At 35.4% G+C, this 24,356-nt stretch overlaps 1 protein-coding gene across 9 annotated transcripts in view; it reads right to left on the reverse strand.

Annotated features, from left to right (window-relative positions):
• Window positions 1-24,356, reverse strand: part of SCN3A (sodium voltage-gated channel alpha subunit 3) — a 115,516-nt gene that overhangs the window by 45,665 nt on the left and 45,495 nt on the right. For 5 of the 9 annotated variants that reach the window (XM_024579795.3, XM_045187344.2, XM_045187343.2 and 2 more), the window contains 6 exons: window positions 23,303-23,444; window positions 22,004-22,210; window positions 15,281-15,568; window positions 9,604-9,948; window positions 8,446-8,578; window positions 6,851-7,089 (listed from right to left, as the gene is read on the reverse strand). In XM_024579795.3, the coding sequence (XP_024435563.2) occupies window positions 6,851-7,089; window positions 8,446-8,578; window positions 9,604-9,948; window positions 15,281-15,568; window positions 22,004-22,210; window positions 23,303-23,444 (1,354 nt within the window). Of the gene's footprint in view, window positions 1-6,850; window positions 7,090-8,445; window positions 8,579-9,603; window positions 9,949-15,280; window positions 15,569-22,003; window positions 22,211-23,302; window positions 23,445-24,356 lie in introns of those variants that run through there. The other 4 variants (XM_024579800.3, XM_024579801.3, XM_045187346.2 and 1 more) reach the window with 3 other exon arrangements.

The raw sequence follows: 24,356 nt of genomic DNA on the forward strand, positions 1-24,356 counted from the left end.
ATGTGGGTTGCACATTGAAAAATGATGTTTTCATTTTATAGAAAGACTCACCATGGATTTTTTCCCCTGGTGAATGTAAAATAACTTCTGATTTATACAAGTATTTCATATGTAAAGTTTCAGAAGCAGCTACTACTTGAATCAGGCAGCTTAATTATAGAAATATATTGAATTAAACTCTGCAGGAAAGAGAAACTATCCAGGTTAATTATTTGCAAATACCTCTTCCTACAGGAAATCATCAGGTATTCTTCTTTAGTTCTTCTGAAGTAACTAAAAGATATCCTTCCTTATAAAAACCTGTACCTTAAACTTACATTCCTTCACTTAAAATTTAATCTCAGCATTTCTCTTTAATAGTAACATTTTATTTACAATTTGAAATTTAAAATCACAGCTGTTTATAACTTTAAATGTTTTCCATTTATGCCTAAAAATCAATAGGATTGTTTTTGGTATATTTTAGTCTAGGTTTAGCATTGTCATGAGTAAAAATTTTTAGAAAGTCTTCCTCACTCAAGCTAAGGTCAATCAAGGATACTGAATATGATGCCGTTTATGTAATTTTAAATCTCCAACAATTAATGCTAACAGCCCTGACTGGTGTGGCTCAGTGGGATGGGCATGGTACCAAAAAACAAAAGGTTCGATACCCGGTGGGGGCACATGCCTGGGTTTTGGGCAAAGTCCCTGGTTAGGGGCTTGTGAGAGGCAACAGATCCATGATCCTCTGGCACGTCCATGTTTCTCTCCTTCTCCCTCTCCCTCCCTTCCCTTCTCTCTAACAATAAAAATAAATGAAATCTTTAAAAAATGCTAACAACAGAAAGAATCGGCAACCTCTGGATGTATACAGGATTACATACATAACACCCGTATGTGGTTTACAAACAATGCTAATGTATGGTTTATAAGCATACATTTATCTGCCTTTAAATTTCTGTATCAAAAAGAGTTTTTAAAGACTCAGACAATTAACAAAAAAATATAGAGTTTTTACTGTTTCAACTAATTATATCTTGTCTACCCCACAAGTTTTCATCTTTGAGACTTTGGATAATGTGCTTCTGTAGTCATTTTAGTCATTCATTCATAAAAGTTTCTGAGCATCCAATAAATGGTAGGTATCATGCTAGCTATAAAAATACAGTAGCAATTAAGACATACAAACCTGAAATTGCATAAAACCGGTCCATTTAGGCTGATAGATTTCTTATGGACAGTGAATGTACAGGCTTTCTAAACCAGCTTCTTTAATGAGGAGGTAAGTTTAGTGAAAAGTTACTGGTCTATTCCATGTGATGACATGTGATAGTAAAAATGTAATTGCTAAGGATGAGGATGAGAGTCAGCTGTGAGTCTGGACCAAAAGCAAGAAATTTGGGGCATTTTAGAGTTGTCTGGGGTGGGACACAGGAATTGGGATGATCAAATGTTAGGGATTAACGTCTCGATTCAGGGATAGGAAGGTTAAATTGGTTGAACACCATTGAGTATTTACTTGGACAAAGAGAGAATTTCTGTTGATTTGCATTAAAAAGAAATGTTAATTCAAAAGGCCAAAGTTCTCACATTGATCATTTTGCTCTACGGAACCTCTAGTTGCTCAGACTGATGTTCCATTTCTCTGTACTGTATATATTATGTAACTGGAGCCTTTTGCTCCACTATTACTAGTCTCTGTTTTTGATGGTTTTAGTTTTATTATTCCCATGCCTTTTGAACATGCTTCTTTAAATATTTGTTGTTGATTTTTTTCATTTTGGATTAAATTGAAATATATTTAAAAATAGTGACAAATTATTTTATATTTGTGAGTTTCATTTCCTCATCTGTCAAGCGATATTTATTGAGATGATTTATCAGGTCTCTGTCTAAGATTCTTAGACTTCTCTCACTGTTGTATCACTTAGCAAATTTTATTCAGAATTTGGTATACGCATGATTATTGTTACGTAAGAGCCCTATTGCAAATTGTTAGTTTGGAGATGACAAGAGATTATTATGTTATATTATAGCAGGGAAGGAGTTAGAAGCAAAATAGCACTCCATTAATGCAAGAGGCATCCCTGGTGAATCCCACGATTTGGCTCCCATGTGTTTTATCTTTCAATAAATGAGTCACTGTTTTTCTTTCAAAGAGTTATCATATTTCTGAAATTTTAAATTAATGTCCTATATACCACACCATTTAATTAAAATACTTTAGATAATTGTGTCACTTTAGGATTTTATTCCCAAATAGCCTATAAGATCCTTAGAACAGGGACCATGTCCTGAGTTCCCTTCTGGGTTTAGCAGAGTAAGGACATCACCTTAATCACTGGGTGTAATGCGAGTTATAATAATAAAAGTAACCAGTTTGTAGGAGCTTCAAATCTTTGTCTATATTCCTTGGAGAAAGAGGTGCAAGTGAGTTGGAAATGGTTGTGTGATGAAGGGGTTGTCCAACCTTCTATGATTGTTTGGAGGATTTCTTGCTTAGACAATCCCCAAGGTGGGTGCTCGGGCTTTATAGTGGTCACAACAGAATCAGAAACAAAAAGAAAACAGAACATCTGAGAGAAACGCAATAAAGATGTGAGGTCTCTTGATACTCAAATTTATTCAATCTAATCAACAGAGAGAAGTGATGTAATTTTTATATGCTCCAGGAACAGAATGCAGAAGGGAATACACTAATCTCAGACTGAAAGTTGTGGCAATTACTTTATGGGGCTTTTTTAGCTAATCAATTCACCCTCTATGATCTTATTTATGAGGCAGTATGCAGTTATTTGAACAGTAATAAACCAGTTCACAGAAATTCTAAATTTATTTCACTGAGCAAACTATAAACTCCACAAAATATGAAATGCAACTATCCAAGATATATAATATAATCAGTCAGCTAAGTACCCATGATATAAGGAACCTTTACTTGTCTATCTACATATGAAATATATATTTTATAAGATATATGTGAGATATGTAGTATTTTTCATATATGAACATTTATTACAAAGTTGTTCATATCAAATAATATCGGAGAAATTAAACTTTAAAATTCTTTAGGAATATAAGACATTATTATTAATAATAATAAAGAGCTATCAATCAATAGAAACAGTTTATATATGCTCTATTCTTATGGTTAGAAATAGTTAATTCAAGACTGTTCCCTGCCATGTATGCTCTTCATTAGTGACGGGGAAACAAAGCTGTTTCCCCGTCACTAATGTCAACTTGCTAATGGTTCTACCAGTCATCAGTCTTCCACCTAACTTCCCTCATTCTCTTTGTTGCTGTTCTTAAAGTTAAAGAATTCCAGAACTGGAGGGGCATGAAAAGTTATCTAAAACCACTCATGAGAAAACAGACCCAGAGATCTAAGTGACTTTTTCAGGATCATCCGGATACCTAGCATTGGCATTGGACTTGGACCCAGTTTTGGGGCTCTGGTCTAGTGCTTTTCCATTTGATTATCCTATAATCCAGCCTCTCTTATCCTGTGCTTCCATGCTCAATTGCTTCAACATTGGAATTCTATAAAACCTCAATTTCCTGCTTCACTCTGATAAATATCTTCCTTCATTTGTTCAACTTCCCTAGCACCCCAATATTATGGGAAAAATACAAGAGCTAGAGCAGAGTTGTTTTCCATCATATTTCAAAGGTTAGTAGCATACATAAGAGGAAGGAAATTGTTTATTAAGCACATGCTAGATGCCAGACATAGTACTAAGTGTTTTCACATTACCTCACTCGACCTTCACAACAATTCTGGGAGGTAGGTATTATTATATCCATTTCAACAACAGAAAACAAAGACTCAGATGTTTTATCAGATTTGTCCAGATGCTACATGACTAGTAAGCATTGGCAGTGAGATCAAACCCAGTTCCACCTGACTGCAAAGCTCCTGCCCTTTCAAAAAACTTGCTACCTGAAGCAGCCCTTTTGGACAGGAAACAGTGAGTTGGTTATTTGTTGAGCAACAACCACATAAACACTGTTAGAGATACAAAAAAAATGGAATATGACCTTAGCCATCAAGTAATTTACAGTGGATTTGCAAATCAAGAATTATGATAAAACAAAGATACAAGAAAGTGTTTAATATGCAATCATGTTTTATTCACAAATGCATTTGCATTTAAGAAAAGAGTGTTTAATTGGACTGAGTGTCATTAGAGGAGATGAAGCGAGACCTGAACATTAAAGCATATGAAGAATTAAGATGAGGTGATGAGCCGAATTCTAAATGTGACACAGGCAACGATGAGATATTTTCTGATATGTCACTATATAAACATTTGCGTGGTGTTTGTGTGGTGTAGTGACAAGGCTAGTCTGATGGGGCCGATGGTGACTGATTAAGAAACAATGGACAATAAGATGGTCTAAGAAGGATGGGTTTAGATGGGGTGCGGGGAGTCTTGAAAACCAGCAAAGAGTGTTGATCCATAAATACAGAAAATAGATACTTTAGCAAGGTAACAGCATGTTAAGTACAGAGAACTAGAAAAATTATTTTAATAGTAGTTATAGGATTAAAAAAGACATATCTTGAAAGAAGTAGTAATGAGCTTTTATATCAGTGTGTATACAAGAAATAAGGGGAAAACAAGTCAAAATAGCTGTAAGATTCCTATCTTTGAGGCTGAAAGGGCACTACTAGAGGTATCACACAAGTGAAGTGATATTTGTTAGGATTTTTAATAAATTCAGGGAAAGATCATATTTCAGCTCTTACATGTTGTGTTTAAAGTTGTCCCTGAGTGCCCTGGCTGGTGTGATTCAGTGGACTGAGCACCAGCCTGCAAACCAGAGGGTCACAGGTTCGATTCCCAGTCAGAGCACATGCCTGGGTTGCAGGCCAGGTTCCTGGGAGGACGCATGCAAGAGGCAACCACACACTGATGCTTCTCTCCCTCTTTTTCTCCCTCCCTTCCCCTTGCTCTAAAGATAAATAAATAAAATATTCAAAAAAAATAAAATAAAATAAAATAAAATAATATGAAGTTGTCCCTGAGCAAAGAGCTAGAACACTGGAAATACAGGACTGAAGCACAGCTTATATCACAACAGTAAATAATTGCTAGAGTTACTGGTTACATAAAAACATGGAGTGAAAAACATAGCTGTGATAGGTATAAGAAAATAAATTCAGAAAAGGAGGCAGAGTTGAACTGGGTGGAAAAATCAAGGAAAAATTAGGAAAAAAATCAGTATCACAGGTGCCAAAGATGAAGATCTCAAGAATCTGGTGGAGTTCTACTGAGACTAACGATTCAGTGAAGTTGAAACCACTTATTGAGGTAGATGTTTATGCAATTTGATTCATCTGTCTGTCTAGTACTTCTTTTCTACCTTCTATTGGGGTTTGGGTCCTTAAGACTGCCATGCTTTCATATGACTCCACTCCAGCCAAGGCTTATTAAAGAAGAAGTGAACATCTAATCCCAGCTGGGTCAAACAGAGTCCTCCTATCATGAGAGTATTTGAACTGAAACCGAAAGAGAGAGCCAGTCCTTTTTCAGTGCAGATGCTGCAAGATATAAAACCAGTGAGTTATGGCTAAGCACGTCTCCTGACTAGAGACACAAGATGCAATGAGCATTTCAGCTCCATCCAAGTCCTTGGTTAAAGCAATTTCCTGGAGCTCAACTACAAAATTACCCTTTATGTGGTGTGGTAGTTTATCATTCCTTTCTATTCCATGAGTCAGGTTTTTCCCCCTCTTAAGTTAGTTTGAGTTTGTTTCTGTCTTGTGCCAAAAAGATAGGTCTTGATTAATAAACTACATAGACACTTTCCTTCTTTATCCATTCCAAACATTTATATAATTTAGGAGGAAAAGTACATGTCGGCACATACATACATAGATGCCTGCTCTAGTAATTTGAACCAAAGTATGGCTAAATTACAAATGCATTTCTGCCAACTATTCCTTCTCTGTGTGAATACAACTGAAGTATTTTATTAGATTCTCAATGTTCAACACATGCACCACAAGAATTTTTAAAACATGCAGTATCTGACTACTTAGTCAGGGGCACTGACCTCTTTTCCCTTAGATTTTCAAATAAAAAATAACAACAGCCAACACAATAGCCATCCTGTGTGAATCAAAATTATATCTATTTTTGGTCAGATCAGCAAAAAAATATAATGTAACTTTTGGTGTGCCACAGAATTTTAGTAATTAGATTATGTGTGCCATGAGATGAAAAATGTTGAAAATCACTGTATTAGATAATTCAATTTAAAACTACTCTGCTCTCTTTCTTACAGAAATCAGCCTGTATGTTCCTCTCAATGGACATGACCTCTTCAAAGGTCATGTGTTAAAACTTAATGTTTGTGGAACTAGAGTTACATCGCATGGTTTCTCTAGACCTATATGTCCAGCAAGAATGACAATAAGGCCCCGGCCGGGTAGCTCAGTTGGTTAGAGTGTTATCCAGATGCACCAAGGTTGCCAATTCAATCCCTGGTCAACACACGTACAAGCATTAACCAATAAATGCATAAATAAATGGAACAATAAATCTATGTGTTTTTTAATCTCTTTCTCTCCCCCTCTAAAATCAATTTTAAAAAAAGAATGACAATAAAAACTTTAACAAGTTTACAACGGGTCAGACACCTTTATTGATCAGCCTGGACATTGCTCCAAAGAATCAGTGTTCAAACTAGTTGAATTTTAGACCTTATCACTGACATTCCCTATAATATTACTTCACACTTTTTTCCCATGAAAAAAGAGGATATGAGTTTTGTTTCAGTGCAGCACAGATGGATTTCTTTTTCCATCTACATCTCCTACTCCTGCCCAAGGAAATAAGTAAACTTCAAATAAACTTACCAGGTTTCCTACAGTCAACACACTACTGAATTGACCAGTCATTGGATAGTGCTCCATGGCCATAAAGAGGGTGTTTAAGACAATGCAAATAGTGATGGCAAGATCAACAAATGGATCCATAACGATTAAATTCACAAGATGCTTCACTTTTAACCATGCATCACAGCAATCCCAGATCAAGAACACATTGGCAAATCTGTACCAGCAGGGTGGACATTTCTGTCTAGATTCTTCAAGTTCTGGAGGATTAATAAACAGGAAGAGTAGTAAATAACATTTAAAATGAATTATTGTGCTCTAGATTATATATCATTTGATAAAATCGATGCTTCTACTTGGGGAATAGAAGTTTATATAATAGCTTAACACACTTGAGAAGACAATCCCATTAAATATTTTCATAAAATATTCATTAAAATGTCATAAAATAGGGTTTATTTATCCGTTAATTAAATACAAAAACTAAACACTTTGACTTTAATATTTTGCTTCAAACTAATTTCATTACCATTATAATAACTTAGATAAATGTTGATTAAATTGCTATATTCTCTGTATCCAAACAGAAATTTTTATCAACTTTACAGGAATATTAAGCATGTCAAACAATGTTATTTACTTTGAAAGTACCTTATTGAGAACACTGGCTAAAGCTGTGATGCTTATTAATGTGTGTGACTTATTCTCTCCTCTGATTGTCTCCACACCAGCATCGATCTTGCACACAATGAGGAATATGTACTTTTTTAGTATAGATTCAGACCCAAATCTACTTCTGGTGTATTTTCTTATGTGTTTCAGAATTTTAGCCTAATATGTAAAAAAATTACTAGCTATTTTAATGGATGAATCCTACTACACAATAATTATGTGACTCTTCATGTATCCAATACAACAATAGAACAAAATACAAAATATAATTGGTGCTTCTAAAGAACAGATATGACTTATATAATTGACTTACACCTTGCAGTACTCATGCAATATCCTTCTAAACTTCAAGAAGTGGGGACTTATTTAATGAATGAACAGGGACTGATAGTTACTTCCTATTCCCTTGGGTCAAAATCAATAAGCATTGTGTCAGCTCTCCTTTGTAGCACTGTAATGGTTTCTGTGAATGTAGGACGGGAGGCAAGATCTTTTTTTAGGGTCCCTGTTGAAGTGGAGCACTTATTTTGATTTATTCCAACTCATTCATATGCTTCTCAACTGCATCACCACCTCCTTTCCTGGAAAACAGACTGAAGTTTGAAAGAGATGTTTCTTTGTTCTTCTTTATACCGATACTTAAAAAGGGACGCATTTACTCTAATTGCTGAAGGAAAATGTGACATAAGGGTAAGTCATCACTGATATAATATCAAGTGGGAACATATCATTCTGCAGAGAAGATAAGGACCCAAGTCAAAAAGAAATAAGAACAATATTAGTGTTTATAATTAATGTGAACGTAATGGGTCCATATATCATCTACTTAGGTCTATTCTACAGTTCTGATCCTGGGTAATTGACTGTGGTAATTTAAAGAGAAGACCTAGTTCCACAAAGCATATGACCATAAAAAGCTGCCTGTCTCACGGCCTGCTCCTTACCCTCCATTGTGTTGGTCAGGATGCTGGCGATGCTCATGGCTCTTTGCCTTCCAGAGGAATCCTCCAGAAGTTCCATTGAAATCTGGTAAGAACTTAGCCTTCTCTTTCTGACTTCTGTTTCAGTGGTGGTGCCCTGCAAACCAAATACTGATGGCTCAAACCACCCTTTTCAGTGAATAATACAACACCACATAGCATTTCTTTGGCAAATCATGCTACATGCAATTTTTCCAAGTAACAATTTTCAAGTAATAATAAAATACTGAATTTGTTTTCAAGTTATAAACAGTTTTTTAAATTATCACAGGTGATTCCCTTTGACAAGAATTCATCAGTTAGAACACAATTGTACAGGGCAATTATATTGCAGAAGCTGCTCGCATTTTCAGGGAAAATTTCATAAGCATGCTAATGTCATATATTGTTTCATTTTATTCAAATTCAAATTGTTTTACTGATTATTTCAATGATTAATGATCAGATCAATCTCCCCCCCGCCCCCAAACAAATAAGGATTATATAGTCCCAAGGCTAAATTCTTTCACTTGAGGCTGTATTGACAATATTGACATACAGGGGCCAATTTTATTCATGCACAAACACAGGTGTACAATGAAATGTGTGTGCTTTCCTGAGATATTCTTCAACATTTCTATGTGCCATTTTGTAAGAAATAACATTTTAGAGTCATTTTAATAAATATGAAAACATTTTAGAGTCACTGAAATATTGATAGTTACATAAAAACTGCCCATTATCTTCATTGCTTATTACAATGTTTAATTTAAGTATATGAAATTTCCAGAATATGAATAATTAATTATACCATTTTGGGCGAACATATATCTATAGTAATGATTTGGTTGTTAAAGTGCTCATTATTTTCTGTGGGTAGGTCTACCAAATTTGCAGATATGAGTTTTATCCCAGGTTGTAAAAACTGGGCTCTTTTAACCTAAAGCATTTGAAAGCTAATAGTCCCATACAGTTCAATTGGTCTAACAAGTCTGTTGTTTTGCATTCAAGATATTATATGTAATTTTTAAGGACTTTCATTTTGGGGAAGCAGGATGGTAAAACAGGCTAAAGCACCTAGGCCTTGATTATTTCAAATTGGTGTATAATGTCAGTAGTAGCTAACTTATTATCTATTATCACCTCTGGCAGTTGTCCAGTAGGTGAGGTTAGAGCTGATGGTCCACCCACCAAGGAAACCACACCATTGCAATCCACAGTGCTGTGCATCTTCCCACTGGCTGGAAGCCCTGGCACCATCCTGGATGACATACTGGCCTGACTAACGTTACTGTTGCGTCGCTCTCCATGTCTGTGGGGCACAAACAGTGAGTCTCTCCTGCTCTCGCTGTCTTCAAATGTACTGTGCTCGTCATCAGCAAAGTCGTTTTCAGAACCAACATCCTTTGCCCGACCTCTGAAGCTGAAAATACTTGTTTTGCTATTGCGTCGTGGGGAAAACAGGGAGCCACGGATACTTAACAGAGACTGAGGAGAGAGCAAGGAAGAAAGGAATGGGGGGACACACAGAATTATTTAACAAAAGTCCTAATATTGCAGAATCTATTTGCTTTTGGAGTTAAAATAGTCTTGCTCTTAAACACACGCAATCAAGTTTATGGAGAACACATATATTTTGGTATATTTGTTATAGATCACAATGCAAGTTTAAATATAAAGTGTTTTTTTTTGTTATTAAGAATCCCGATTTGCAGTTTACTTTGTGCATGACCACTTCCTTTAATCTTCATCTAGTACTGTGAGGTGGATTTTTAACTCATGATATTATAGGGTTGGAACCTCATGCTGAAGAGGACAAGTGATTTGTTTTCATTTTTTTTGGTGGGAGTGGTGGTTAAACAAGTAGCAGGTGGCTTTCACACCCAAATACTATGGTCTGAAAGGGCATACAACTTGGGAAATTATAGTTTGACTTAGACTGTAGGCTAAGATTTCAAATATTTGACTTACTAGCAAATATTTTACGTCTGGATAATGATTTAAAAACAAAACAATTATCTCTTCAGTTGCTTCTTTTGACTTCTAAAAGGAAATTATTCTTTTTCTGGGCCTGCTTGTCTCTATCCACATGGGAACAGAAGTCATGTAATTTACCTATGATGCTGTCTTCCAAATTTGCTAACAGTTTCCCAAATGCCTAATGACGATTCGCATTATTTGAGAGAATGTATATCGTATTAATGACAACAGAGCATATTTCTAAATTGCTATGTAAACTATTTTCTTATTTAACATTTAACACAGCTTTAAAAAGTAAGACAGATATACATGACTTAGAGGGTAATGTGGAAGACAGCTTATTCTTCTGATCTCACTTTAATTTTATTAAAAGGAACTGGATGGTTCAAAATCTCTTTGCCTTCCATGTACTCACCAATAAATCAAGTTAACAGTTTCTGGTACAGGAAAATGAGGATTTAGCAATAAATCCCTTCTTTCACTTTTTGGATAGGTGTTAAACTAGCAGCACAAAATAATTCTGTGTTTATTCTACCCTTGATGAGAGTTTTCAAAAACATCTTTACTGAGTCTGCAGAATCTTCGCTTATTCCTTTCCTCCTTAACTGTGACATTCCCTGTAGCTCCCCCACCTTTGTCTCTCACGACCTTTCCTACGGCTCTGCGGAGCCAGGGTAATATGTGTACGTACACATACCCACACATGCATACATAGCCACATGCCAGCATGGAGATGCCTGGACCTTCCCTCTCTTTCTCCAAGCTTCACTGTAAAACCAAATAAAATAACTTCAGTGGAAAAAACATAGGAAAGGCAGACTCCATCAAATTTATTCTGGTCTCTCTGCCTAATTAGGTCATGTTGATTTTTTTAGGCCCCATTTGGAGCTTTTTTATGGCTTTTCCCAGACTACAAAGCACTGAAATAATCTTTGGTGCCCTCTGTCAGAGTGAGGTTCTGGGAAGAGACTGTTCATTAAAAAATGTGCTGTTGCTCTGGGTTTGGTTAGGATAGCCCCAGGAATTACTGCCTGCCTGGTCTGTCCTGCCTGCGACTGTGCCTGTCGCCACACAGTTTGTGCAGCGGGTTGTCTACTCACTGTCAGCAATGAGGCCGATCATCCATTCATCAGACTGATCAAGAAATTGGACATTGGGAAGACATTAATTCAGCACCCCCCCATAAAAATTTTAATGATTTTAATCTCTTCAGACTCAATTTAAATTATCAGTGTAATATTGGCTATGTTCAGACTTGTTTTTGAAACTTTAGTATGTATTTTTAGGTCCTTGCTTTTGGAATTGGAACTCAGTAAGCAGGGGGTAAGACTCTGGAATTTGAATATTCGCCACACATTCAGGGTGGTTCTATGCAGGCGGACCTCTCCTTACTCTCAGAGGAAACTAACTTTGTCTTACATTAATCCCTAGGACGGTTCAGTGTAATCATCTTAACATACTTATGTGCAGAGATTGCCTTTGGGAACTGAAATTCCGTATCCATGATATTGGTTGGGAGTATTTGATGTATGCTATGTTCAGAATGTACATGCTTTTAATTTGCATGTTTTTATGTCAGAGTGTTTTCAAAGGCGTTCCAGATCTTTGAGTTTATTTGAAATTCCTATTCACTCTTTGGAAAGTATAATAAAGGGTGTGAGCACAACTTTCAGGCAGTAGAGGCTGAAAAAGAAGATAACAAAAATAGTATTCAGAGAAAAGAAACCAAAAATAACACACTAAATGATGCAGCAGAGTGGAGGGAATACCCACAGCTGTGACAGTCCTTTCTCCAGGGAAAACCAGCTGTTGTGCTTCAAGGACCAAAAGATCATCTTTCTTTGCCTCAGGCATGCCAAAACAAACCCCAGGGTTTTCTGTTCCCTTGGTCCAAGAAGGTAAATCTGAACCCCCTTTCTTAACTTGCAACTACAAAAAGGAGAATGGAAGAAATTCAGTCTGTAAAACACAATGCTGCACGTGGGGCTGAACTAGGAAGGAACTGGGAGAGGTCAAGATGGAAGACCATGCAGGGAATTCGAAGATGTTCAGTACTTGTTAGAGATACCTACTTAATAGCATTTCGAGTTAAATATATGTACCGTATCAATGTTTTCAATTAGTCAACAATTATACTTCATTTTAGCTACAAAACTTCTGGTTTAAAATGAATTGTCTCGGTGTCTCAGAGATTTACTTTTCATTGTATACCTTTAAACACTTTTTGCATGTTGTATTATGAACATGTATTATCTATTCAAAAATAAAATAATGTAAAGCTCCTCTGGTTTGAACACTATACCCTGCCCACCTTACGCTTCCTGTCCCCACTACCTTCGTGGGTTCTCTTTCCCAACAGAAAGAGTCTTCTGTTTGTTTGTTTGTTTGTTTACAAAACAAGAAACTATAATTTGCTCTGGTACCTTTTTGCTTGAGTTGAGTTAACGATCTCTGTGTCTTTTAGAGAGGTGTGTAAAAGAAGCCTAGTAGGCTTTTTCTTTTAATTTTTAAATATCTCCTACCTACCTATCTATCCACGTACCTACCAATCTACCTAGCTCACTGCATCTCCATCTACAAATATAAAATGAATGACATATAATATATGTTTATTCTGATTCTGTTTTTAGTATTTAAACTCTGGCTGTCAACTAATTTCCCTCTGCCGTGGCCTCCCTGTGGCTCACTCAACACAGGCCTCCCAGCTGCTCATGGAGCATTCTGACACGCGACCCTATCAGGGGCTTAACACTTGCTGGAGGAGCCTGGAATGTTCTCCCATGAGGGAGGGAGCCTCTTCCCTTGCCACCTCTAAATCTTTGCTGAAATGTCTTTTTTACAGTGAAGTTTTTCCAAACGACCCTATTTAAAATGTTTACCTCCAGTTAGTAACCCTGATCCTCCTTTCCTGCTTTTATTGATTTATTCCCACAGCACTTATCACCTTCTAGCACAGTCCATAGCTGATTTATCTTACTTATTGCCTGTCTCCACCTTTAATAAGAAGTTCCATGAGGTCAGTGAATTGTACACTGTAGCTTTTGTTCACTGAGATATTTTCAGTATCTAGGCCTGTTTCCATCACAGAGTAAGTGATTAATACTGTATATATTTGTTGGTTGGCTGATGAACTAATCCACAAGTTTTTATTTAAGCACCATGATGAAACAATGGTGGACAAATAGTGTTTAAAAAACATGTAGATGTACTCATGTAAATGCTGCTACTATGCATAAACATTTGTGAGTAATTGAAACTACTCAAATTTCTAGTTTTCCTCATTTGGAATTGATTTACCCATTTTAACTTAACAAGAGCTTTACTATTTTTCATATAGGTATTCCATATATTGCTTACTCTCCCATAGCTGTTTAAGGTGGATGTTATTATCCCATTTTACAGAAATTTAACAAAGTAAAATGGCTCAACCAGGGCCACAGAACTAATTTGGAACTGAAGTGTGAACACAAGCTTTGTGACATCAATCATGATGCTATGGTGTCAAATACTACTACTATTAATAGTTTTAATAATGCTAAGATATATCAAGGATGACGGTTTAAGCCAAAAAAATATGGTCCTATAGAGGTTGAAGTTAAACCGAAATATGTTATACTGATGTACTACCCTGCTTTGTGTTAAGCAAGATAGTTGTTGGATCTCTTGATACCAGCATTATCTGTAGGAAAATGATTTTCACCTTATAGCTTTTTGTGTGTGCATAACTATTTGTCCTAATATGAGAATTCAAGTTATAAATTATTAGTATAGAATGAAATTTAAAAAATATTTACATACTCAATAAAGATTATAATTTAAACACCCATTGATAACTTGTATATGCCTTTTCCTCCCAACCCAGGGCTAAACAATGAATTTTGTACTTATCACTCCAATTTTTAAAATAGTTTTTGTTCCTTATAAGGAGGACATCATATGCTTGGTTGATGTACATTTTTTTGCTTTAATCATATAGATGCTTTAAGGTCTATATAATTAATCTTAATTATATAGAGTGTCCCTCAAAACATTAGAGCATGATTATGACTCAGATTACTATGATTAGAATAGTTAATAATTTATAGTACATGAAATTTTAATGGAACCAAATAGTGTTTAAAGTCAAAACTGTACTTATCATAAATTTATAACTATTTATTCTTTATATAATAGCAAAAACTTATTGAAGAAGAAAATTTGAAACTATTTTTTCTCTTTGACTTGAAAATATGCTGAAGAATTGGTTCCTGACATTAAATCAGAGCAAAAACAGACTATTTAATTCTCTTCAAGAGCATTTATGTCAAAATATCATTCTAATATCACAAATGACACCATATCAGTATAATGGAGACTCGCAACAGTACAGTTTTCATATCAGAAAATGGAGGCAAAATCCAGAGACATTTCTTTTCTAGAGTTATACATATGTTGCAATCAAGACCACAGATAACAAAGGCAGAAACCCAGAAAACAAGAAAAATTCATTTGAGGTCTCAGAAAGAAAAAGTTAAGCAAAAGATTGCAAAACTGTCTCCCTGAAAAGTATAATAGATAGGTTTCACTCCCTACACTCCCACCCTCCCAAAAAGCAGATGAAAAAACATGGTCTCAAAATAGTGCAACATCTAAAGCTGATTACCTTAAATTAAAAGTTAATGGTTTAATAAAAGTTTCATTTAAAGATTATGTATGATACAAATTTAAATAATTATATTGGATGTTATTTACTTGTCCCTCATTTAAATCAGATATTACAAGAAAATAGCAAAACATAATACAGCAATTAAAAAGCAACAGCAATGACAAATCAATCGGAGCAATTAGTAGAAAACCGTACCTGATGAGGGGAGTAGAACTTCTTGTCACTAGTCAGTCGGTTTCCATCCATGGAGAAAAGGAAGCTTCTTCTTTTGACACTGTCTTCGGATTCAGATTTGGGAAACCTGTCTCCCTCTCTGTTGCTTCCTTCAAGACGCTCCTTCTGTCTTCTTTTCTTCCTTCTGTTCCTCCACTCCTTAGCACTTTTGGAGCTTAACTTTGATGCTTCTGAAGAACTTTCCAACAGTTCTCCTAAACCACCTATTCCACTGAAATCTCTCGAAGCAGCTGACGCTGCTGCAACTGCCTGTTTAAAACAAAGCGAAGCACTATTAAAACATATATGAGACGGCACAAATGTTGTCTAACTATATGTGAAAGTTATGTCTTCTGGTCATTTCCTTGAGCTTTACTACAAGAGAATTAATAATGACATGATTTTGCATACTATAAAGCAATATGCTAGCCTATGCATTAAGATAAGAAAAGTCTGGTTTGATAGATCTTCTGGAAAGTGTGTGTGGTTTTTTTTCTTTTTTTAATCTGTTGAAATTACCTTCATTTCAGAGACATTTTAAAAGCAGATGTTTCTTGTGGTGGTTGCTGGTTACTATTGCAACTCCATGCATAGGATCGTTTCTTCCAGCTGTGATTGTGAATAACTAACGGAGTGGTATTTTTTTCCTTCTAAACCTAGGACAAAATACTTTTTTCTTTTCTTTTTTTGTGAACTCAAAGCATTTAAAGTGTTTACTATTTTATCTCTAGCTAGAAGTAGTGGAGATGTATTGGCTAATTTATCCTCTTACTTCATTTGAATTATTTATTACTATAGTTCACTTTCTTAGGGACATGTTAATTTACTACATAGCACATTTAGTTTTATTTTTTTAATTTTATAAATTATTATAACATTAAGGATGTTCCTGTTCTCATTAAGTATATTCCTCTTTTCAAACATAATTAAGGAAGTAGAAATGATTAAATTGTGAGTATATTGTTTCAACTCTTTACATATGCCATGACTAAGTACAAACAACTCTAACCTATCTACCGTTTTGTTCCATCTTTTCCACCACCTATATATTAGACAGGAATTTTGCCGTGCATTTTTGTGCACATTGATGAGAATGCCACCTGACATTTAAAAAAAAGGGCTCAGCTACCGTTTGGTACATAAAGATGAAAAAAAGGCATCAAGCTGTCAACTGCCTGAGACATTGAAACAGGGTTGTAGGAAAAATAGAACATACTTAACTTTAATTTTCAAGATCTCATAAAAAACTATGTCAGAATGATCTATACAACAGAAACATGTTTTAGGAAAGAATGAAGGTAAAACTCATTTCTAACGCTCTGACATGTTGCACTTTATGTTTCGTCTTTCCTGAGGAGAAACAAACTCTCCTAAATAGCTTTTATTTCTTATCTCAACTTAAAAAAAAAAAAAAGTGTTACAAAGTTTCTAGAATTAGCATGATCCCGGTGATGTCAACCATTGTATAGTACTAAATATATTTGTTGAGCTATGTGTTGAGCTAAGCAACACATAAAATATAATACAGATATCTGTTTATATTGAATACTATATTTATTATGAAAACCCAGATCCAAAACTTGGCATATGACCATGCCTATTGTTTAAATGAAACATTAAATCAGAACCTGGATATTTATAGAATTGCATATAGTCAGCTCAACTTTTATTGAATTATTGACCATCAGTATCACTTCTAAGATCATTAATGACATTAAATGAGAAATATTAAGGGCCCTTTTAAAATATAAATAAGTTTAATGTAAATATGTGTAAACTAAAGTGAATAAATGAAGACTTATCTGTAGCAAGTTAAATATTTGTGCTTGATACAGAGGATATACATAATATACACTGTTGAAAGAATGAATATACATAAATTCCTCTTCATCCACATAAAGTCCTTAATTCACCTTTCCACTTTGTATAGACACAAGCATGCAACATGCAGTGCTAATCATGTACTGACTTGCTTGTCATTAGAAACGAAGGAAGTTGTGGTAATATTCCCTTGCCATAATCCTGGAACTCGTGTTCATTTAAATCACTTCCGGAATTTGTTTTGCATAAGACATGATTTCCCTACCTATTCTGGGTAACAGTTCAAATAACTCAAAACCAAAACAGATTTCTAAGGCAACAATGGTAACCTTCGGACACAACACATTTTCTGTGTCACTCCTCAGCGTAAATCTGTCACTTGCTCCATTTCCAGTGATTTGACGATCCCTCAAAGGCAGATGTTTCCTGTCACCTCCCATGTCTGTGTACCTGTTTATACCTAGCTCTGTGACATGGCCAGTGCTCTGCTTATTTATCCTAATAGTGCTACTCTCACAACTGGCTTGCTGAATTCCTCTTGTAACAAGTAATAAACAGTCCTTAATAACTACCCAGAGAATAATGTTTTTTTCTTATAACATCGCTGTGTGATTCAAAATAGTCTCCGTAACCCATTGTATCTGTTTTTATAAAAAATAAAACCATATGACTGCCTGTGATTATACTTCATTTTAAACATAAACATCCAGTTTTAAAATCCGACTCAAAACTATAAGACATTAACTATATCTGCTTCAATTCTATTCCTAATTATATTAGATCTCTTAAATGCCACTGTTTCTAATTTTATCCTAAAGCTTACTCCTACATTTTTCTATCAGACCACTATACATTATGGGATATGCTATGCTGGGCAGTATTAAACATTTAGAGATCACAAATTAAATACTAACACAATTATGATAATCTATGACAACACTTTTTTTCTTTGTTGGGTTTTGTTTTTCTCTGTCTTTTAAAGCTGCATTTGATTTATGAGTCCACTGAGCTGAATATGTCATTTTTTTTCCATGTCTAGACAATGACTAGGACTAAGAGGTCCCTCAATAGATGCTAAATAAAAATGGACGTGATGTTAGGCTCCATGGAGTCATTGACTAGATAGTACCTTTTTAAGAGTCACAGGTGGTTAAAAGAATCAAGTTATATTGGGGCAACCAGTGATCTGCTGGGGAGACTAACCCTCCTTCTCTCTCTGTCTGTAACCCCCTGCTCTCCTTCAGTCATTGGCTACTTACTGGTTACGGTTACCTGTGTTGTTAATAAGAAACTAAAACTGGTCTGGTACCATGGCATCCAAGTCAGTATTAAGCCACAGGTATCAGCTACCGTGGGATCAGTTTAAATTTTTTATGTATAAAGCTAAAGCTGAGTTAAATCCTGATCTGATCACCAGAATGTAATAATTGACTTTATATGAAAAGAACCGATATGTTTTGGCTGACCTAATCAATATATAGATAATTAGGCTCCTTAGGCTTCTATTAGATATAGTGCACTGTGACTTCTTTTAAAAGATTATGCTCTTTTAGTTGATGCCATATTTTACCTTACCTTGAAGTGGCTGAATTTCAGAATACAATCTTACTCTTATGTTTTACAGGATGTCTGTGTAGCATTTTTAAGCACATTGCTGTTTATTTTAATAAATGATCATAGAATAATCCAATGTTTTAAAATAAAGTTATATCTAATTTGTGAATATTTATGACATCTATTTAAAATTTTGAAATAAGGAAATTCTTTGCCCTATATATGGCTATTTGATTTTATTATCTTACACATGTGTTTCATTTGTAGTGATCTGAAATTGACTCCTAACTATAGTAGAACTGTCTGGCAAGAATGAGGTATCATCAACTTTGTTTATAGCTTTCCACGTAACATCAATAAATACAACCATGCTACTGCTCTGTACCCAGTGGTAAGATGTAGACAGCAAAGCCATCGTATTTAGCAAATGCTAAGTATAGGGTTGGGCTGGGTAACCAGCTAAGCAATTCATTGTTAAATGTGTGTCTCACCAATAAATGCCTCAAAAAAAATCTAATGTTATATGTTGTACCTCTTCAAAGTCACTTAGTATTATTAAAAAGTTAAATTTTGAAACTAAAAATTCCAAGAGTAGACTGTCATTCAAATAATGCTTAAATATCTGGAACCATCTAGCTGAAAAAAACCACTCTATATCAGAAAGTCACTATGTACAAAAGTTTTGTGTACTTCTGTTTCTGGCCCCAAAATAGCAACAGTAATCAGATTTACTCTCCATCCTGAAAAAACCCAATAAAACAAACAGAATACATGTAGCGATGGTTTTGAAGACACTGAATAAATGAGATATTGGGTAGAGTATTCAGAAGGTTCTTCACTAAATAATAGGGAATAATTCACCTTAAACTAAGTGCTGCCCTAGTTCTACCTAACAAATCTCCTAAGGTCTGGAGAAGCAAAAGGATCGAAAAATTTTTAAGTAATGTAACTATGTCCCAAAAAAGCGATCAAGAATTTTTATAGGAATACAAAACTATTAGAGCCCCCAAAGAGTAAAATTAACAGTTTCTAAAATGCAATTGAAGATTTTTAGGAATGTAAAAAAATCAGGAATATATGACTAAGAATGAAGAAAAGAGTTAATTAAAACTAATATATATCATACATATTACAATTACCAGATAAGGACTTGAAACAGTTTTTAATAACCTTATTGTGTGTGTCTAAATTGTTAGAAACAAGAGAGATATAAAAGAGATGCAGATCAACCTCTTAGAGAAGGAAACCACAGTGTCTGGGGTGGAAAACACACTGGCTGGGAGTAGTGGAAGATGTGACGCTGCAGGAGAAGAGTCGATGAAGACGATAGCAATAGGCGCTATCCAAACTGAAAATACCTAGCTGATTCTGAAGCTCATCTGAAACTACAGAGGACCTAGAATTGTCAAAACAGCTTTGAAAAAGAAAAACAAAGTTGGAAAACTACCACTATGTGATTTCAAGACTTATCAAACAGGTACAGTAATTAAAGAGAGTGGTATCGGTGTAAAGAGAGACAAATGAATCAATTTAACAGAATATAATCCAGAAATAGATCCACTCACATATGGAACACTGACTTTTGACAAAGGTTCAAAGGCAATCTAGTGGGAAAATGAGTATTTTGTTCAACAAATAGTGCTGGAATAATTACATACCTATATACAAAACAATATCAACACATAAATCACATTTCACACAAAAATTAAAATGGGCCATTGACCTAAATATAAAACACAAAACTATAAATGATTTAGAAGAAAAAATAGGAGAAAATCTTTGTGATGTTGATTTGGATAAAAAATTTTACAAACAACAAAAGCATGATCACATAAACAAAAAAAGGTTTGATAAATTGTACTTCATCATAATTAAAAACTGTTATTTAAAAAAAAATGCTGTTAGGTCCTGACCAGCATAGATCAGTGGGTTGGGTATTGTCCCAGAAACTGAAAGGTCACCGGTTTGATTCCCGGTCAGGGCACATGTCTGGGTTGTGGACTGGTCCCCAGTTTGGGAGAGGCAACTGATCGATGTTTCTCTCCCTCTGTTTCTCTCTCCTTTCCCCTGTCTCTAAAAATAAGTAAGATCTTTTTTTTTAATGCCCTTAGGTGGGTAAAAAGAAGTTACAGACTGAGAGAAAATACTTGCAAAGCCTATATATCATAAAGGACTGAAAGACTCATTCCCAGAATATATAAAGACTATTCAAAACTTAACAATAACTCTGCATGTGCCTGACCTCGTCAAAACTTAATAGTAAGAAAACACACAGCTCAGCTCATACAATGTCAAAAGATCTGAACGTGCACTTCTCAAGAGAAGCCATACATATTGAAATTAAGAACATGAAAAGATGCTCAATCATTAGTCGTTAAGAAAATGCAGAGCAGCCATGAGATACTCAGAATAATGGTAAATAAGCCTTACCATGCCGAATGCTGGCAGATATATTTGAGGCACTCTGTCTCTGACATGAATTAGATTTCACTGTCTTTCCATGATATTTAGCTTTCAATTTATGTTGTTTTTTCAGTCAAAAACTGTTATTCTGTCTCTTATCAAGACATGTGCCCCAATCACCATGCACCTAGCCCAAACAGCCTTTATTATTAATGAGAATTTAAAATTTGAATATAATAGCAAAGGCCTTCCTGACAGCCTTATAAAGGATGCAGAACACACATTTTGTGTTGTAGAAACCCCAAAGAATGTTTAAGAGAAGGTATACATGAAGTTTTCTTGTTAACATTTTAGACTAACTTCAGAATAAAACCTCAAATGATGTAAGTAGTAAAACACAATGGTTGGAAATTTCAGTTATGTATCTTTTTCACATTAAACTGAAAATCAGCCCTGGCTGGTGTGGTTCAGTGGATTGAGCACCTGCCTGAGAACCAAAGGGTTGCCAGTTCGATTCCCAGTCTGGGCACATGGGTTGTGGGCCAGGTACCCACTAGGGGGCGCATGAGAAGCAATCACGCATCAATATATTTCTCTTCCTCTCCTCTTCCCTCCCTTCCCCTCTCTAAAAAATAAATAAATAAAATATTTTAAATAAATAAACTGAAAATTAGATTTCCCCTCAGGTTTCATGAGACGATTGTGTTATTAACCTGATCCTGAATGTATTTTCTACCCCCAGCTAATTTTCTTAAATGTAATGTCCAAAATGTTCTTTGACAAACTTCAGAAGCAATTTTAGCTTGCTTGTTTCTGATGAGAATGCCTGTATAGCAAATGAAAGTCCAGTTCCAATTTGACAGAAATATTCCTACTTAAAAATGTAGTACTACTACTAATAACACTTTGTTTGTTATTACTCAGTACCTGAGCTTCTTCCTGTTGCTTTTTAAGCTGTTCAAGCATCTGCTGAAATTCAGCCTCTTTCTGCTCTGCCTCTTCCAAGGTGGACTGATTCTGCTCCTCATAGGCCATGGCCACCACAGCCAGGATCAGATTCACCAAATAAAAAGAGCCCAAGAAAATCACCAGGACAAAAAATATCATGTAGGTTTTGCCAGCAGCACGTAATGTCTAGGAGGAAACAAGGATCATATCATGAGTATTTATATGTCAGTAAAGACCTGATTACCATCACTAGACAGTCAGAATGTGAATGCTTTTTAGCATCCAATGTATTTCGGCCAAGATTTTTTGGTGTCAAAATGTGCGTGCACAAGTACAATTACATTAAATAGTGAGGCTTGACTGTAGTGTCATTTGATGTAAACACACACATTTCAAATGAGTATATATTGCATGTACACTTGAGCCCCACTAAAATGGTTTTCTTAGGATCCACAGTGCAGGACAATTTACAAGTGAGAACAGTATTTTTAATTCCTTTCAATGGAGCTCCACTTCCATTGCAGCCTACTCTCCACACCATCTAAAAATAACATCATTCTTCCCTCCTCTTCTAGTCACAATTAATTATAGGTCTAATTAAAAAAATATGTATTTGATTTTTAAAATCATTTCACATGCTCTTTTTATTATCTACAACTAGATTATAGACCCAAAGTTGTAAATATTCTTTGCATCCTTAACAGACTAGTAGAATGCCTTTCATACAAGAAACTGTCAATATATGTATATACTGACTGAATGAACAATCGGGATCCTGGACACACTTGATTTAAACAGGGCCATCCTCTGTATTTTAGTGTGTTATAGATAAGTGTCCACATTTCTCATTTCATGCATGCTCACAAAATTAAATCTCATGCATGTTAATTTTAACCTTACTCTGGTGGCCTGAGTGCTGTGTCCCCTGACCCCCTCCCACATTTCATGTGTTGAATTCTTCATGCTCAATGTGATGGTATTAGAAGGTGGGGCTTTGGGGACCTGTTTAGGCCATGAGGGTGGAGCCCTCATGAATGAGATTAGTGCCTTATAAAAAGAGCCTCCAGAGAGATGCCTTATCCCTTCCACCAGATGATTACATGTGAGAAGGTGTCAGTTATGCACCAGAAAGTGGGTGCTGGCCAGGATGTGAGGATGCTGGTGTCTTGATTTTGTACGTCCTAGACTCCAAAACTATAAGCAATAAATTTCTGTTATTTATAAGATACCCAAGTGTGTTATTTTGTTATGTGAACCCAGATGAACCTAAACATTTACCAGCTGGTAAAGGTTCTCCCAGTAGTCTTGAGTCATGAGTCGAAACAGAGACAAGAAAGCCCAGCTAAAGGTGTCAAAGCTCGTGTAGCCATAGTTGGGGTTCCGACCAGCCTTCACGCAGATGTACCCTTCCGGACACTGGCTATAAGAGAGAGCAATGGAGCTGGGGTCAGCAGAGCAACTATTGTTATTTCAATCAATGTTGCTGTCTGGTTCATCTGCTTGCCGTTCATTTTCAGAACGCTTCAGATAATTGCTCACAGTGAAACTCTTACCAGACGAAATTTATTAAGAAAACCAACAGAAAATTTAGGTGCAGGGAGTCAGGTACACAGTCATTTAGAATGGCAGGGAGGCAGCAACCACACTTGTGTGTCTGACACTATCGATATCCTGCTTTTACAAAATGGCGAGGATCAACAATTAAAAATGAAAAGCCAGGAAACAACCAAAGGGTTGGGAACTGCTTAGTGAACTTCTTTCAACCCCCTTTGTAGCATTTTCTAAGAGAAAATTTATATTTTAAAACAATTTTAGGTTTGTAGAAAAATTGCGAAGAGGCTATGGAGACTTCCCAAATATCTCATGCCCAGTTTTTCATATTATTAACATCTTATGGTACATTTCTATCAATATTGATACATTATTATTAACTAAATTCCATACCTTATTAAGATTTCCTCAAGTTTTTCCTTAACATCCCTTTTTATGTTCTAACATTCCATCCTGGATACCACAGCACATTTAATTGTTATGTCTCTTGCGGCTCCTCTGGGCTGTGACAATTTCTCAGACTTTTCTTGTGTTTGATTACATTGACAGTTGTGAGAACTGCTAGTCAGGTACTAATTGGGTTTTGTCTGTGTGTGTGATTAGATTGGGTTATGGATTTGGGGGAGAAAGACCAGAGAGGTAAAATATCATTATCGTCACTTCACATCAAGGCTACAAACTATCAATATGACACGCTGTTGATGCTAACTTCATTACCTGAGTTGAAGTAGTGTTTTGTCAGGCTTCTCCACCGTTAGTTTACCCTTCTTATTTTCCTATA

The sequence above is a fragment of the Desmodus rotundus genome, chromosome 2 (genome assembly GCF_022682495.2).
Source record: "Desmodus rotundus isolate HL8 chromosome 2, HLdesRot8A.1, whole genome shotgun sequence".
NCBI classification, from domain to species: Eukaryota; Metazoa; Chordata; class Mammalia; order Chiroptera; family Phyllostomidae; genus Desmodus; species Desmodus rotundus.